Source organism: Wasmannia auropunctata, unplaced genomic scaffold (genome assembly GCF_000956235.1).
Source record: "Wasmannia auropunctata unplaced genomic scaffold, wasmannia.A_1.0 LD336101.1, whole genome shotgun sequence".
Taxonomy (NCBI): domain Eukaryota; kingdom Metazoa; phylum Arthropoda; class Insecta; order Hymenoptera; family Formicidae; genus Wasmannia; species Wasmannia auropunctata.
Genome location: NW_012026789.1, coordinates 5,858,167 through 5,875,434, shown reverse-complemented (window position 1 = coordinate 5,875,434; position 17,268 = coordinate 5,858,167). Strand labels below are relative to the sequence as shown.

Here is a 17,268-nt window from a genome sequence, read left to right as displayed (position 1 = left end):
GTCGCGTCTCTAGTCTGTGGGGAGGAAATTTCCGCGTCTCCCTTCTACCTTCTATCACTTTCTCTTCCTTGGCCGCGCGATATTTATCCCATTTTTAATCACCCGCGTGGAGGAGATTCCCTTGTCTCCTCCTCTTGCTCTCCTGTTCATCCTTTCCTCGTTCATCTCGTTTCTTTTGCGGAGACTCGTCTTCCTATCAGAGCGCGAGATTCCACCTGTATTATATTCCTTACTCTCGAGAATCGTGCGGGGTCCATAGTACGCGTAATTATCCCTTCACGCGCGATGACGTATGATTCATTGTCGCTCCTACCTAGGCTACCACCTGGTCGTCCACCTAGACGATCGGCCCGTCGTGTCTCTCGCACGCGAGGCGCAGTATTCTGTCACCAGCCGCGCGCGGGGATATTTAGTAATGGTTATCGTTTTATCAAATGAGCTTCCGAGCACATACGTGCGGGAGAAAGAGCACACCTCGACGCCTGATCCGACGACCAGTTTACGTCGGTAGCGTCGACGCGTTTGAGGTATATCCCTTCGGAACCCGGTAGCGAATTCGCGCGTCCCAGTTTTCCTGCCTTGAGCGCAGAGCGGCCGTTCCCTATTCTCATTCGCGGCACTCAACGTCGGCCAACGTCCGCTATGTACGAAACAGTAAGTGAACGATTTGTTCGAGACGTGATTTGTTTCAAACGCGCACGCCGTAATTTAAGCAGGAAACGAGCTGTCGCGGACTGAAAAGAAATATGGAAGTCAGAGACGCGAGATAAAGTGTGCGATACGAATGTTAATGCGGTAGCGGTACAATTAACGATTATAATGACGTGAGAGAATAGTATATAGTTATTCGCGCGAGGCGTAAGAGCCACGCGCGTGTATGAACTCGGTTAGTTTTTCTAACTTCTTCCATCCTGGCATCACCTTACGGTGCGTCGCGTCGCGTCGTGTCGGGCACCTTTCGTTTCTTTTCTATCGTCATGTATCTCACGGCACGCGAAACGATAAGTGAAAGTTACCCTAAATATATTGTGAGTATACCGTAACGTCTCGGGCTCGGAATTGAAATAAAAAAAAAAGAAAGAAAGAAAAAAGGAACGTGCGATAACACTTGCGTAATTAAATCTTGAAACACGAGATAAAAATAATCGCTACGCTAACAACGCCGCGGGTGCAGCGACATGTGATGTTTCCGATGCAATATGCTTCGAAATGTTTGCCGAGTGATCTACAAAGGATTTTCCGTCCAAGGGTACTCGCGACGATAAAGTTCCCGATATCTTTGTCATCCTTTCTTTGAAATTTCCTCTTTTGCCGCTGGATATCTCGCGGAGTGCAATTATTATCGCGCAAAGAGCACAGATACCTTAATCCGGTCGGAGTTGCGATGGCTCGATTGCAGCGGGGAGAAAAACACGTTTCGCGAATAGAGGTTTTCCTTTCAAACTCGTACCTGTTGACATTGACCCATATATTTTCATTGTACGCGTTAGAACTATCTTGATTGTCGGAACTCTTATTTATGTTTGCACGTCCATGTCGAATGCATTTATTCGAATAACGAAACGCCATTGAAGACGATTAAATTGAATTGAATTGTCGCATCAAATGCGGCGCGTTTGCGCATAATTGCAGAGGGACGAGAAGGAACTGGGTCTTGATAACGTCGTCTTCCAAATAGACGAGCCTCACGTCGGAAATGGCGGGACGAGGTATTATCCTGGCAACTCGACAGTGGTTTTGGACGAGCAGATCGGCGAGCCGGGAAAAGAGCGAGCGACATGGAACAACAGCATGGAATTCCTCATGTCGTGCATCGCCGTGTCGGTCGGTTTCGGTAACATCTGGCGATTCCCGTTTACGGCCTATGAGAACGGCGGTGGCGCCTTTCTCATCCCGTACGTGATCCTGCTCTTCCTGGTGGGTAAACCGTTCTACTTCCTGGAGATGATTATCGGCCAGTTCTCCGGCTGCTCGTCCGTCAAAGTCTGGAGCATGTCGCCGGGTTTCGTCGGTAATTTTCTCGATTCGGTAACTTTCTCGCGAGAAATAGACGTACTGGAAAACATTATTTGACGGTTGTCTTATTTTCAGAAGAAATATTTGGCATTTCGATTCAGGACCAAGTAGATTATAAATTCTGCTTGTTTATAAGTTTTTGGACACTCTTAAAATAAAATAAAGCACACATTCTTGCGTAATATTTGCAATATAACTACAGTAATTGATCTTTTTTAACTATGAAATAATAAATATCTGTCAACGATTGATATATTGTTCGAAAATTTACAATTTTATTTAAAAAATTCTTTTGTTTTTATTATAAATATATATATTAGCTTTATATATTTATTTTGAGTATTTTGTTAATTAATTTTTCAATCGTGCTTAACATTTCACTCCAGATATTTAGAGAGCATTTTGGATGTATTATCCGAGATGTAGATCTATCTTTCTTATATCTGTCATCTTTTTTTTGCTTTTTTTATTATTCACGAAGATTTTTTGATAAAAAATTGTAAGTTTTTCAGGCTACTCCTTATAAAAAAATATTATTGGATTTGAGGGAAAAAAAAGATTGAAAATAATTAGAAAATCATTTAAATTCAAAATTGTACACCATTCGTTTCAATAGTTTCTTCTTTGAAATTATGGAAAAATACTACTGAATTAATACGTATACACATTTTTAAACCGTGACATATATTTTTGTATTTAGTAGTTAAAAAAGGTCAAATTATTGTTGCCAAAATAGAAAAAGTTACGCAAGAATATGTGCTTTATTTCATTCTTAAGAATGTCCGGGAATTTATGAACGCGGATAATCCTATATTTGTATGTACATGTGAGTGTATGTTTAAACATAAGTATACATTGTATAATGAAATAATACTTACAATTAATTAATAGCACATGGAGCTAAACTTCGTTATCGCGTCGAGATAAGACACGAATGCCGAACGCTGAAAGACTATAGCTTCGTGAAAAGTTCTAGAAATTTTATGTAGAATCTAATTTTTTGCTTGTATAAATTTCCTGTACAAAATTGCTAAATTGTGAAGATATAAGTTTTGATACATTCTTATAAATATTGATTGACTTTAACCGGTTTTTCTCGATTGAGTAACTTCCTAACAACCTGCCGCGCGTTGTGCAAAATCAACGACGGCAAATTTAAACGCATATCCTCGGTTGAAGATTGCTTCTCTTGCTTTCTGTAGGAGTTGGATGGGCGCAATTCTGCTCGACCATCGCATTAGCGACCTACTACAGCTCGCTGATGGCATTGACACTTTATTATCTGATTGCGTCCTTCTCTGCCGAATTGCCCTGGGCCACCTGCCTTGAAGAATGGGGTGATGCATGTGTTGATTCGAGCACCAAGAGAAATCACAGCGCGGACAGCACGACGGAGGGAAACGTCAATGTTCTCAATGATTTCTTAAACAGCAGCGGTAAGCTTCAAAGCTCGGCCGAATTATACTTTTCGTAAGTACAAGTCGTATAATTCTCTTATCTCATTCCTATAAAAAAATAACGTTGCCTTTTATAGAACGCGTTCTACAACTCGTGCTTTTAATTTTCACGAAGACGCGACGGAGCAATGTTTCACAAATAAACAAGGAAATCTCATGTCGGAAATGACCTTGATCAAATTTAATATTAAAAATTAGAAATTCGCAATAATCATGATTCTATTTGATATCTAAGCTAAGAAGAGCAAATTGATCGGAAAAGAGGCATTTAATCTCTTGTTAAAAGGGCATTCTAGTTTAGAATTTCAGAAAAATTCGATTTTTTTCTTTGTACATACATATATACATACATTTTTTTATATTTAGGGTCTCGGAACATAAGTTCTTAAAAAAATTTTATTATAATATTCGTAAAAATAACAAAACTGTAGGCATTTTTAAGATTGTCATGCACAAGCTATTTAATGCGCTTTGTCAACAGAACCTCAAGACAGTTGTTATCAAGCTAATCTTCCATACAATAGTTTTTTCCTTAGTAGAATGTTTACATTTGGATTGAAACAATTATTAAAGATGTAGGACGCTGGCAACGCCGATTAGAGATAAATTTTTATTTCTTATAACTGGACTTGAAACATTAAATTTCGTTTTTTTTTAAACGATATTTTTCAAGTCGGTTGACACAATTTCTCAGAAACTATATTTAATCTTATTAAAAAATACTGGATTCACGTGAAAAAACTGTTGGAACATATAGGTAGTACGTAGTATTGAATGGTTTTCTAATAATTTCCAAGGTTTTTCACATAAATCCTATAATATTTTTTCACGAGAACAATTTTTATGTATGTTATAAAATATATATATATATGTTTACCACATAAACTGGAATCATTGCAATATCTGTAAAAAAATACTAATTTTTATAGATGTTAAATTCAAAAATTTGGTTAAAAAATTAATATTTGTTTTTTTTAAATTGCATAATTGCCATTAACAATTTGCAATGTTTTTTATTTATCCTCATAAATCAGACTACAGTTACACTCGTAATAACTTTTTAATTTTTTATTTCAGTTAAGTTAGAATACTACAATCATGTAAATCACTGTCTTTTTTTCATATTTTATTTTTAAATTTACGTAATATAGTAAAGCAATAAATATTTACTATACATATATTTAGCCACATCAAAATTTGTAGATATTTACCAAATATGTACAAATAAATGTGCAAAAACGTAGAAGAACATGTGCAGTTCTTTTTTCTTTAAAAAAAATTCCCCAAAATAGGCCACTTTTTGCCCTCTAGATTACCCCCTTAAAATCAGAATCGCGAATAGTAAGACAATATATATCAATATACATAGTGTATATTAGACATAACAGTAATTGCTCTGAAATAGACATAGAAAGTACTTATTCCTAAAGATCAAACGTTTTGCAGACGAGTAGTGCTGCACGAGAAGGAGAACATCGACGATGGGATCGGATGGCCGGACTGGAAACTGACAATGTGCCTTCTCGGTAGCTGGACGGCGGTTTGCATGGTGCTCTTTCAAGGTGTAAAGAGCTCCGGGAGATTTTCCTATTTCCTGGCCATTTTCCCGTACATTGTGCTGATCGCATTGTTGGTTCGCGCGGTCACTCTGGACGGTTCGATCAACGGGATCTTATACTTCATCACACCAAAATGGTCCAAACTCCTGGAGCCGACCGTCTGGTACGCCGCTGTGACTCAGTGTTTCTTCTCGCTCTCCGTCTGCTTCGGCAGCATTATCACGTACTCCTCGCATAACAGTTTCAAGCACAACATCTACAGGTGAGAAGGAAAGTATTGTTTTCTCTCGAAATCGCGTTTACGTGTGATCAAATATTTTATAATAACAACATCACAAAATTGTTTAGCACAATAGAGTACAGCAGGGTAATGTAAATAATAGGGTAATTTGGAGAATATAGTAACCATTTGCAAGAATTTCAGAAAAATAAGAGATTTTAAGATATATTTTATTATATTAATGTCTGATATAATGAAATGTATCTTAAAATCTCTTATTTTTCTGAAACTCTTGCAAATACTTACTATTATCCAAATTGCCCCACTGTTCAAATTACCCCGCTGTACCCTATATATATATACGTACGAATACACAATTAATAATAGAAATAAGCCTATCTACTCAAAAGCGGATCTTGATACCTATAATAATATTTTGCGCAAATTTATATAAATATGTACATTTTCCAATATACATAGATACCATTCATGCAAATTACGCGATTATTTCTTGAAACACAGTCCTCAACTGAAGCTGGAATCGTAATATCAAATTGACAAACAATTTAATAACATTAACACGCCAATAAACTTCTTAAAACATGGTAAAGAATTTATGTAACAATATACGATCTTAGAGACGTCATGATAATTACTTCGTTGGACACGGTCACGAGTATGCTGGCTGGTTGCACGATATTCGGGATCCTCGGCAATTTGGCGTATGAGTTAGGGGTGGAAGATATATCCAAAGTGGTCAGAGGCGGAGCCGGTCTGGCATTTGTGTCCTATCCCGACGCGATCGCGAAATTTAACTTTCTACCACAGGTAATTGGTATTTATTTTGCTATGCCCATATATTACTTAATACCGTCATTAGTTTAAATGCCAAACGTCTTTTCTGAAAGTAAAATCTTGTTTCTCTGTAGATTTATTCTATGAATAAAATATTATTATAAATATTTAGAATTATTATAGCAAAAATATTATTATTGATTAAAATATCAAATGTTTCTTTGCAGCTGTTTGCCATACTCTTCTTTTTTATGATGTTCGTCCTTGGTGTCGGTAGCGCGGTAGGAATGACCACAGGCATCATCACGGTGATAAACGAGCAGTTTCCCAAGCTGAAAACTTGGCAAATCGTAGTTCCAACCTGTTTACTTGGTTTCTCAATCGGCACGGTCTACGTAACACCGGTTAGCATAAAATTATGCTTTGTCCAATAAAAAAAGGATTTATCTTAATATATTCGAATTATAAGTGAATCTTAATATAATATTTAATATAATCTTTTAATAGAAAATCTTAATATAATACGGTTATCAGCAATGAAAGAATTTTACAGGGTGGGCAATTTATATTAACTTTAGTGGACTATTACGGTACGTCATTCGTCGTTTTCATCCTGGCATCGTTCGAGATGACTGGAGTGATATGGTTTTACGGTAAGAATTACTTTCACGAAGAAGAGTTTTACGATAAGAAATTACTCAATCGTATCACATTTTTTAGTTTTCTTTATGCTAATTATCAATGTACGTAGGCCTGGAGAACTTTTTGGAGGACTTTGAATTTATGCTGGATCGAAAACCGAGCGTTTACTGGAGGATATGCTGGTTTATAATGACACCGCTGATTCTGATAACAATCTTCATTTATACTATAGCCACTTTGTCGCCTTTGACCTACGGCGGGACATCGTTGCCGAGATATGCGCATGCCGTTGGGTGGACGATACTCTGTTTCGGTGTTCTTCAAATACCGCTGTGGATGTTGATCGCGATGTTGAAGAACTGGGAACTGCCGTTCATGCAGGTATTGGCCGCGCAAAGAAAGTCACATTACAAGACGCTTCACGAGTTTTATATGAAAAATTTTATTAAGAAAAGAAATAATAAGATAGGCAATATAGGCATTAACATGCAGAACTTGGTAAAAAGTTTTTCTTTAAAATATATAAAATGTTGTTACATATCCTTTAGTACATTTCTTTCCGCCTATGTTTCGGTCTTCTTCAGATTTTCCTCAGTAATAAGTAGTACATTAAGTAAGCCAATATCAATAATTTATTCTGCTACTAAATATCAAAGTATGTTCCGTAATGTGTGAGATGAACTTCAAATTCCAATATTGCAATTATTCTAAGAATCACTTTAAATGACTAACTTTAAAGAATCATTCTAAACGTGACAAGTCGTGTCTTTTAACACATCTTACGACAATGTTATAATCCATTGTTTCATCTACGTTACATGCATTTTGACTTGTTCCCATAATAATTATGTATATTTACAATCTTGGAATTTGAAGCCTATCTTACACATTGCGGAACATGCTTTGACGTTTAGTAGCAGAATAAATTATTGACACAAATTATTATATTTATTGTCACAATTAGAATGATTCTTAGAATCATTTTAAATGTGACAATAAACGTGTCAAGCCGTGTCTTTTAACGCATTTAATAATGACGTCATAATTTATTATTTCATCTTCAAATGTAACATTTTACATATTTTAAAGAAAATTTTTTATGCGCAAAATTCTACGTGTGACTCTTATTGCCTACCTTATTATTTCTTGTTATTTTAATTTGAAAATCAAATATATTATATATCATTTTTTAATAAAAAAACTTAAAATAATTGAATAATTAAATTTACGTTTCTTTGCGCTGTTTAAGATGTTGAGGAAAGCTTTTGCACCCGCGAGCGGATGGGGTCCACGAGAAGTGCAGCAACGCAAGGATTGGAGGATCTTCAAGGAAGAAAAAGCGAGAGATCGGGAGAAGAGGATCCAGCCTATCTGGAAGCAAATACTTTACATTCTCTTAAATATGGAACCGATATAGAGCACGCAACTTCGTCTGGCTCGAGATATTTTAAAGTTGTTCGAGTTTTATAGTCGTTTTTCTGCCGCGGCGGGATCCGTGGCAAAAAAACCCATGAAATAAGTTAACAGAAATAAAAGATTTTTTTTAATCCTTTAACTGCATGCGGATTTCCAACAAGCCATCTTATTTTCTATTATTTAATGTAACGAAATAATTGATAAAAATAGCCAGAGAGATGGTCAAATTATATTCACATTTATATTTTTTAAAAATTAAATATAAGTAGTATGAAGAAATTTTATCAATCCGCATATATTGCGTACCTATTTAATAGCGCAGTTAAGGGATTATACCTAGTTGTGTATGCTTAAAGCTTAGCTTTCGCTAGTTTCCGTAATTCAACCCTATGCGTAATGTTGCACTGTGTGCAATGTGACATATGACAAAGAGCTGCCAATATTGTTAAGAAGCCTTTTAAGCGATCGCCATGCGATTATCACTACATATGAACAATCCAAATAACAAATAAACATAGTAAAAGTAATTTTCGTATTAGTTTAATATATAATAATTGTCAATCTTTGCCAAACAGCGCTGCTATAACTTTCGATTTCTTTGCGCACGCTCTCGATATCTTCTTCGAGTGCTTAAAGTCCCTCCATTCATTGTATTTTTTTAAATTCTTCGGACCCCAATCGGCGCTCGGCTTGAATATCTAAAAATAAAAAGCGATAAGTCATAATTTCACACAATTTTAGACGACACATGGATTTATATATATATATATATATATATATATGCTAGAACTATCTTTAAATAAAGTGCAAATATGTATTACATTCGAGCATCCATTGTTTCTATTCCGAAATCCAACAATGATTATGCCTAAAGGAAACGGAAGAATTCCCAAAGCCAGAAGCGTCCAACCCGCAACTTCAAAATTAAAAGATATTTCATGACATTATATTAAAATTATAATTTCTTATACTATGATTTTAATATATTAATTATAATTGGAATATCTTAAATAATTTTTACTTATATATGTTACCTTCATTTCCAATTAAAACGAAATTTAATTATGTATTATTACAATTTAAATTATTTAAATTATATATTATAATTTAATTATAATTTTTACGATTGTAAGAATTTCAAAATAACTAATACCGTATGCGGACGTTGGATAATATTCGTCGTTGTACGTGAGCGGTGTCATATTGATCAGGAAGTAAACCAAGATAGTGAATAGAAACAGGGGAGTCAAATAACACCAACAGAATCTCCAGTAAAAGAACGGCCGTCGTCCTATCATAAACTCGACATCGTCCATAAAATTATCGATGCCTGAAAATCGATGAATTAATCTCCTCTTTCCAAAATAACTTTATGCGAGAATAAAATATAGATTATTACCATATACCCAGGAAATAGCGATCATTTCAAAGGAAGCTAAAAACACGATAATGAAGGTCCCGCCGAAATAATCTACCAAGTTGAGAATGTACTGGCCGCCCTATCAATAAAATAAAAATTATATTTTATCAGAATTTTTATACTACATAATTTAAAGTAACCGTTAGTGACAATTTTTCTTAGAATTCTTTATATAATTTTTCAGAATTTTTTATAATTTTATAACTTGTCAAAAATATTCTTAGATTTTTTTACAAATTGATTTTTATATATTGTAAAATAGTTAGTTTTATACAAAATTTTCATTGCTGAAAAAGTCTAAATTTTTTCTAAAATTCTTTATATACATATATGTGTGTATAAATTTTAAAATATTTCTAAGATTTCTTATTTTATAACTTCTGAAAAAAAATTTATAAAATTTGAAAAAGTTTAAAATATTTTTTTAGAAATCTTCATAAATATAAAATTTAAAATATGACAAATTCTTAAAAATTTTATGAGAATTTTTTACACTAGGCACTTTATTATTTTTCTTAATAATAAAAGTGTTAATCTAAAAAAATCCTTCCTTTCTTTATGAAGGAAAAAAGATTAATTATTATATTAATTAATAGTGTTTATTTATTAGTTTTATTACGTAAGAGAATTGACAAAGATTTTCATTAAAAATAAAAAAATGATTTTATAAAACTTACGGGCGTGCAATAAACAATGCCAATCGAAAAACCGAGAATCGCGAGGCCAGCGGCGATCTTCCAATGTTTGAGCCGCGGGAATTGGTCGTTGATGATGCTGATAATCACGTTACAGAAGGCAACGGTAGTGCCTATACCCAGCACGAAGAGCATCAGGAAGAAGAGCACGGCGAAGAGCTGCGGTACTACCGTGAATTTTGCCAAGGCTTCCGGATAAGATACGAAGGCCAGGCCTGTCCCAGCGCGTACGACGGTGCCGATATCATCGCTGCCGATCTCGTGGGCGAGATTGCCTAGAATTCCGAAGATGGTCGCGCCTGCCATCATACTCGTGCAGAGATCCAGAGTCGTCACGATCGTGCAATCCCTGCAAAAATCTTCTGCTGATTCTCTAGCACTCTTTACGTGCTTTGAATTTCGTAGAACTTTGTAACTCGATTAATAATTTCATTATTATCTTGGTAAAAAGATTCTTATATTTCAATCGTGATATTAAGATTTTTTTATACTGTAAATTATTGAGAATTTCTGAAAAAATATTTTAAATTTCCTGAGATTTTATAAGATTTCTTCTAAAATTATGGAATGAAAAATCTTAGAAGTTTTAAAATATTTTAAAATTTACATATACAAAGAATTATAGAAAGGATGTAGATTTCTAAAAAGTGTTCCAATTAATATAAAAAATCTAAGAAATTTTTTAAAAAGTTATAAAATAATACAGAATTTGTGAAAAATTCTAAAATTTACATAGAAGTAGTATATAAAATTATATAAAATTGTGAAATATTGTATGAAAAATTCAAAGAAAGATTTTCACCACCTTGGTGGTAAAAGAAATTTTTATATCTTATAATATTTTTAAGAATTTTTATATTTTAAATACTTGAAGATTTCATGAAAAATATGTTAAATTTTTTCAAATTTTATAAGTTTTCTTTGGCAATTACAGAACGAGAAATTTTGAAATATTTCAGCGTCTACCTACATAAAAATTCCAGAAAAGGTGTAAACTTTCTTATTAATTAAAAAAATATATTTCAATTTATATAAGAAAATTTAATAAATTTTCTAAAAAGTTACAAAATTTTAAAATTTATATGAAAATTCTGGAAAATTATGTAAAGAATTTTAAAACAAATTTTTTCGTCAAGATAAGATAGGATAATTTTAGAAATGTACGCGCACCTTGATACATTATGTTCGAAACCATTGTAAGAGGAATACATGGTCACCGCGCCGAAACATACGCCGAGGGAGAAGAACGATTGCGTGACGGCGGCGTACCAGACCCCCGGCTCCAGAATCTTGTGCCATGTGGGTTTGAAGAGGAAGATAATGCCGTCCACCGCTCCGTCCAAGGTCACCGCTCTTACTAGAAGGCTGATCATGACGATGTATGGAAAGAGGGCCAGGAAATAGGCCGCTTTACCTGTGCTCTTCACGCCCTTGCAGATCACTACGTAGACGAATATCCAGCTAGCCAGCAACGCGAGGATCAGCTTCCACGAAGGCAGCCCAAGCCCGTTCTTGATTCCCGTTTCATTGAGAACGTAATTTCTGAATGTACAGGCGGTTAGAAACGTTTTAGTCTAGTCGAGAAATCGAAATCCTGAGAGCCTCGTTGAGAAATTAAAGTTTTTCAAGAGATTTCCGCGTCGATATAAATAGACTTAAGGATAATACGAGGAAAAAAAAATTAATAAGAGAAACTTAACAACGTAAAAGGATATTCTATGATAAAGATAAAAAAGCGAGAGATAGATGAGAGATATTGCCAGCAATTTAGTAAATTACTACGCACGTTGCAATTATTTAGTGGCATTATTGTTATTATCGCATTGCTTCGAGAGAGATACGGATGGATTTTTATCTCGAATCTTTGCTACGGAACAACAAGTTTACACATGAACACACGTGACATGGCAACTACAAGTAATAACTGCAAAAGGCTCTTGATGATTTACGACTGATATCGTGTGACATAGCACGTGTGCAAACGGATGCGATAACAGTGTCACATTTAGAACCTTCTGATGACATCGTCAAAAAAAAGCAAGAGGAAGATTAACGCACCTGAAATAGAGATCGGCGGAACTTCTGCTTCCGTTTTTCGCTTGCTCGCCAGTCGACGTGCTGTTAAAACACGCATCGCCCCATTCCTCCCAGCAATAGGACCACGGGAGCACCGACTGACAGCTGGCGACCATGTAGTAGAGCGTTAGTGCCATAAGGGCGCAATAATAGGTAATCACGGCGAACACCGATACCGCTACGCCGTAGCCGATGCCTAAACGATCAACAAATTAATTAATTGAATTATATATACACAACTTTAATGCGATGCAAAGCGAGCAATTTTTTGACTGCTTTCTTTATGGCACGATCTCCATTTAGCACATATGACTCCGTTTTTGGTAAAATTCATTTATTGTTTTGACTATGTTTTATTTGATTATTTATGCGACTCTGTATAATTTATTTTATTTTAATCACTGACTACACAATGCGTATTTTCATTAATTTATCAAATTAGTAATGCGATTGAGAAAGTCCTAGTAAGAATCAAAACTATAAGTTTTGTTGCGTTTTGTGTTAGAAAATTAATTAATAAAGTAATTTTTACAATCTGTTAAATTACTCGTCTTTGGCCGTTCAATCTTATTAATTATTGTATTATTTATAATAACGAGCGAAATCTATAAAGAATTTTAATTAATTGAAATTAATTAATTAAATTAAATATATTAAATTAACATAATAAAATTGTAGCACCAACATCCTGATATAACCGTTGCATTGACTCATCTTATTCAATGTAATTAAATTAAATTATTGATTGTAATGATCCATGATAATTAAAACTATTTATGTAAACTAATAAGGAAAGGCTCTCAAGTGTTCATCTTCGATTTTAATGAACCCTAATGTGTTTGTAGAAGGATTAATAATATTTGGTATGTTTTTTTTATTGGCAACCAAACATATTTAAGGGACAAAATCAGGCAAAATCGGAAATTGGCAAAATTTTTATTTTTCGCTATAATTTCTGACTAAAGCTTGATAGCTAATTTCGTGTAAAATGTATAAAATTTTCGAAGCCCGATATTATACCCCAAGTTGGATGATCCTTTGTGTGAGCGCAAGTCTTTCCCAGGCATGAGGCGTCGCGTCGCGACATCTTGCTGCTTACAAGCGATTTCAAAATATAAGGGCGGATTAGAAATAGAGTGCGGTCAAATCAATGCTACAAATTCTTTAAAAGAACTAGGTGAATGTGTTTGCTAATGCTCCATGAGCATACGCAGCATGATCGGTGGCAATTTTTCAATGTATTATTGTTTAATTATTTGTTAGCGGACGTAAAAAATTTACATTTTCTTTATATAAAAGAAACATTGTTCTCGTAATATTCCATATATATAATATGTATATAAGGAAAATAAAAAAATTTACGATCGCTAGCAAATAATTGAATAATAATACGTCGAAGAATTAATTGTAAAAGGAAGTATCTTAAAAAATCTATATGTTTTATAGTGAAGGCTGAAATTCCAATTTTGTTTTGGAAAAAATATTTGTTTACAAATGGATCTCATTGCGATCCCAAAATTTCATTTATGGTACCATATGGAGTATATATTGAAGTATTTCTGAGAATTTTTTCAGATTTGAAAAAGTAGATATAAGCAGTTTATTTTTAAATAAATTCCTGATACATGGAATACGTCATATATGCTATCTGAAATTGTACTTCTATGTTTTAAATTCCGGCATCTCTTTTATAGGATTGAGACCTCGATTTTCATGGAAAAGTACCTTGGAACGGGGGTGACACCGACCAGATCTGTACGCATGATCTGCTAGTAAACTGCCCGAGTATCATCTCCATGTAATAGAAAGGTTTGCCGATTACGAAGAGCACCACTATGTAGGGAATCAGGAAGGCACCACCGCCATTCTCATAGGCCGTGTACGGGAACCGCCAGACGTTCCCGAGGCCGACTGAGAATGCCACGCAGGACATGAGAAATTCCAGCCCGTTTCCCCATTGCGCCCTCGCCTTCTTCTCCTCTTCCTCCCTCGCCTTGATCGACAATGAGATCTGCGAAGAAAGTTGCGGAGAGTGTCGAGAGCTCTCGCAAACGAGATCCAAATTAGCGTTGCGTACCGCTCCCTGCCGAACTTACTCTGCTCTCGGGCTCGTTTCCGCCGGCTGATGACGGGACGGACAGCTTGAATATACCGGGAGTTCCGCTGGCGTCGGTGACATGATTCTGCGAAATTAATTATTCGTTATATCTGATGATTTTTGTTTTCTATAGCAAAATAGGAGACTTTGCCGCAGTCGTAACGTATAAATCATGTACGGCTCTCTGATCATCGCAACGCGTGTCTGATTATATAATCAGATTGCCCTTCTGAAAAATGAGAGACTGCTGCGCAATGCGACACGACACTGCGGAAATGCTTACTTAATTTGACTAACATTATTATTTCACGAATTACTCCAACAGACATACTTCCTAAATTTATTTGGAAACGCTGTTGTCATTTGTGTTTACAGTTGGCTGACTTTGAAAAGAAAAATTTTGACGTTTTGAGACTGGTGATGCGGAAACTTTAGACTGTTGTACATTCGCACATAATTGAATTCGCCATAAATTCTTTAACGTTCTTTTCGTGCAGCGTTAAAAATAACTTGTAAATCGAAATTCGTACGGCTTTTTATTTTGCAATCATAATATTAGTTTTATTACTCTACCATAATCTGTTCTTTCAGCAATAATTTCCTTTTAACGGCAGATTTAATGAATAAAATACAATCTTTTCTGCTTTTAAGTTTCCCGACTTTCGCCTTAGCGTGCAGTGACGAGTGGGCGCACTCGTGCACAGCACTATAAACATACGGTGCAGTTTAATATTGGCGATACTAGGACGCGAATACAATGTTTAAGCTTTCATAAAAAATCTTTTAGAAGTTTCTAGCATGTCAGGTTCGTTCGCCACAATTTTTCAAAAATTGCCAAAAATGCGTTTTTTTAAAGGTTTAAACCTCATTTTTCTCGAAAATGTGACGTGATAGACAAATTTTGAGAGCAGTAGTTTTCAAGGCCCAAAAATCTACGGAAAATACTCTCCTTTTTCAGAAAACTTTTAGCATGTCAACCAGTATTAACAAATTATTATATTTTAACAGATTTATGCATTCTGTAAGTATATGGCATTGTCTCCTAAATACCCCATATTTTAATTTTGTTTTTCTTCTATTTTTCTTTTCTAATTTTGAGCAGAAGGTACATAACATCGATACTTTAATGTCATCTTGTTACGTCCATCTTGCGTAATGTGGAAAAGGATTAGCGTAGATTGATTAAGCGATTGTATTTTACGGTCTTTGTCGGTGACATTTTAATTGAGGATTAATGTCGCGGAAAGAATTTCAAATCTTCAGCGATTATCTTGATATCGGCGCATCGTTTTTATGGGTTATTGTGTTTTATTGCCGTCGACGAATTGTTTATTTATTCCTAATGGGCATTATTCCCATTATCTCTGTATTATCTTATCGTGTTGAAAAAACTTATAATGATAATACAGTTTTTATAACCAATTGATCAATTTACGATAGCAAGCTGATAACAACGAAATAATGATATTTATCTAATATTTTATAGGTCTAATAGTTTATAATAAAATAAAAATGAAATCTTGAATATTACACTGGAAATTTCATCTTTTAATTAATTCTAATGTAATATTAATTTCATTGCATTTTGAAATTAGTGTTTCTATACATTGCCATTGTCAAAAGTTTGACAGCAAATATTGAGCAAGACTTGCTGTAACATAACTCGATATGATATACCCTTTTAAATATCTTTAAATGACACTTTTGTAAATTCTTCTGCACAATTAATTCAGAAATGTCCATTTTACTTTACACAGAATGTGAATGGTTTGAAAATCACTTCAAGAAAAAATATGTGGGATGAAACAAAAAGAAATAGGGACTAATAATAAAACGAGCAAATAAAAGATGTTAGAAAATAATTATATCATTTAATTTGATAATATTAAAGCGGGACGTTTCGACTAACATAAGTCTGTTTCAATAAATATATTACATTACTTTAATAAAAAAAAAAAAACATTTTGAGTAACATTTTGAATAAAGTAAATTTCAACGGACATATTACATTAATTAAATTAGAAACTATATAATATTTTGTTAGAGCGGCACGTGGTTGCGATAATGAAGAGCATGATCGTTTACACAGAGAATAATGATAACAAGTTTATTTCTTGAAATACAGCAAATATCTCGAACGAATGTGGGTAACGTTCTCTTATGGGAAATGAACAAAAACTGAGAGTAATACATAGATAAGATACAGAGGGAGGGTTTCCTTAGTAATAGAGAATTAGTGAAATACACGCGAAACTCTTGGTTTAGTAGATGTCGCAGAACGCGAGTCTCCCGTGAATCGCCATAGGCGCTCTTTATGAACTCAGTTGCGCTTCAATATATTTTTACTATTAAGGTAAAACTATCCTATGTAAATATGGATAAGAAAGTTCATGTAAATTCGTTAGTTTAAAAATTGTAGTATATTGACTTTGTAAATTCTAAGTCCATAATTTTTGTTTGCACAGATGAAAATTCATAGTGTCTATGGACTCAGAATTTACAAAATTGATATGCTACAATTTTTAAATTATATATTTACATAGAACATAGTTTTATCTTAATAGTAAAAACATTATGTAGTTTCCGATTTAATTAACATAATAATATGTCTATTGAAATTTGCAGTCTTATTAAAAATGTTACGTGTTTTCTGATTAAAGTAATGTAATATATGTATAACGACATTTTAAGAAACAGAACATGCGAACGCTTTTATCTGTAATTGATGAAAATTACAAGTACGGAGAACTTTTAAGATAAAGAATGATAAAAAATACCAATTTTATATTTTTCTGATAAATTCTTGAAGAAGAACTAAAAAGAGAACTACAAGAACTACAGTTATAAAAAAATTTAAATAAGCGTTTGTCTGAA

At 34.1% G+C, this 17,268-nt stretch overlaps 2 protein-coding genes across 8 annotated transcripts in view; one reads left to right on the top strand and one right to left on the bottom strand.

Annotated features, from left to right (window-relative positions):
• Positions 1–387: 387 nt before the first annotated feature.
• Positions 388–8,632, top strand: LOC105460520 (sodium-dependent nutrient amino acid transporter 1-like). Of its 4 annotated transcripts, none has more exons than XM_011706993.1 (9): positions 388–654; positions 1,633–2,011; positions 3,219–3,486; positions 4,920–5,294; positions 5,891–6,080; positions 6,275–6,451; positions 6,601–6,700; positions 6,799–7,070; positions 7,939–8,632. In XM_011706993.1, the coding sequence occupies exons 1-9, from the start codon at positions 643–645 to the stop codon at positions 8,104–8,106; spliced, it is 1,941 nt and encodes a 646-aa protein (XP_011705295.1). In that variant the 5' UTR covers positions 388–642; the 3' UTR covers positions 8,107–8,632. The 4 variants fall into 4 exon arrangements, with proteins under 4 accessions (XP_011705295.1, XP_011705281.1, XP_011705274.1 ...); XM_011706979.1 differs by having other exon boundaries at positions 388–1,028; XM_011706972.1 differs by lacking the exon at positions 388–654 and adding an exon at positions 1,064–1,249.
• The window catches only part of LOC105460546 (sodium-dependent nutrient amino acid transporter 1-like), a 13,474-nt gene continuing 4,835 nt past the window's right edge, over positions 8,630–17,268 (bottom strand). For 2 of the 4 annotated variants that reach the window (XM_011707009.1, XM_011707003.1), the window contains exons 2-10: positions 14,393–14,479; positions 14,022–14,307; positions 12,279–12,492; positions 11,391–11,762; positions 10,203–10,569; positions 9,505–9,604; positions 9,259–9,435; positions 8,927–9,021; positions 8,630–8,803 (exon numbers count right to left, since the gene is read on the bottom strand). In XM_011707009.1, the coding sequence (XP_011705311.1) occupies positions 8,663–8,803; positions 8,927–9,021; positions 9,259–9,435; positions 9,505–9,604; positions 10,203–10,569; positions 11,391–11,762; positions 12,279–12,492; positions 14,022–14,307; positions 14,393–14,479 (1,839 nt within the window). In that variant the 3' untranslated portion in view covers positions 8,630–8,662. Of the gene's footprint in view, positions 8,804–8,926; positions 9,022–9,258; positions 9,436–9,504; positions 9,605–10,202; positions 10,570–11,390; positions 11,763–12,278; positions 12,493–14,021; positions 14,480–17,268 lie in introns of all 4 variants that reach the window. The other 2 variants (XM_011707018.1, XM_011707029.1) reach the window with 1 other exon arrangement.

What these genes read in the sequence shown, in the direction of transcription:
- LOC105460520 (XM_011706972.1), top strand. Translation starts at nt 1,184, where the DNA reads ATGTTTCCGATGCAATATGCTTCGAAATGTTTGCCGAGTGATCTACAA. An exon ending in CATGTCGCCGGGTTTCGTCG is followed by an intron (nt 2,012 to 3,218) that starts GTAATTTTCTCG and finishes TGCTTTCTGTAG; the next exon opens with GAGTTGGATGGGCGCAATTC. An exon ending in AATTTAACTTTCTACCACAG is followed by an intron (nt 6,081 to 6,274) that starts GTAATTGGTATT and finishes GTTTCTTTGCAG; the next exon opens with CTGTTTGCCATACTCTTCTT.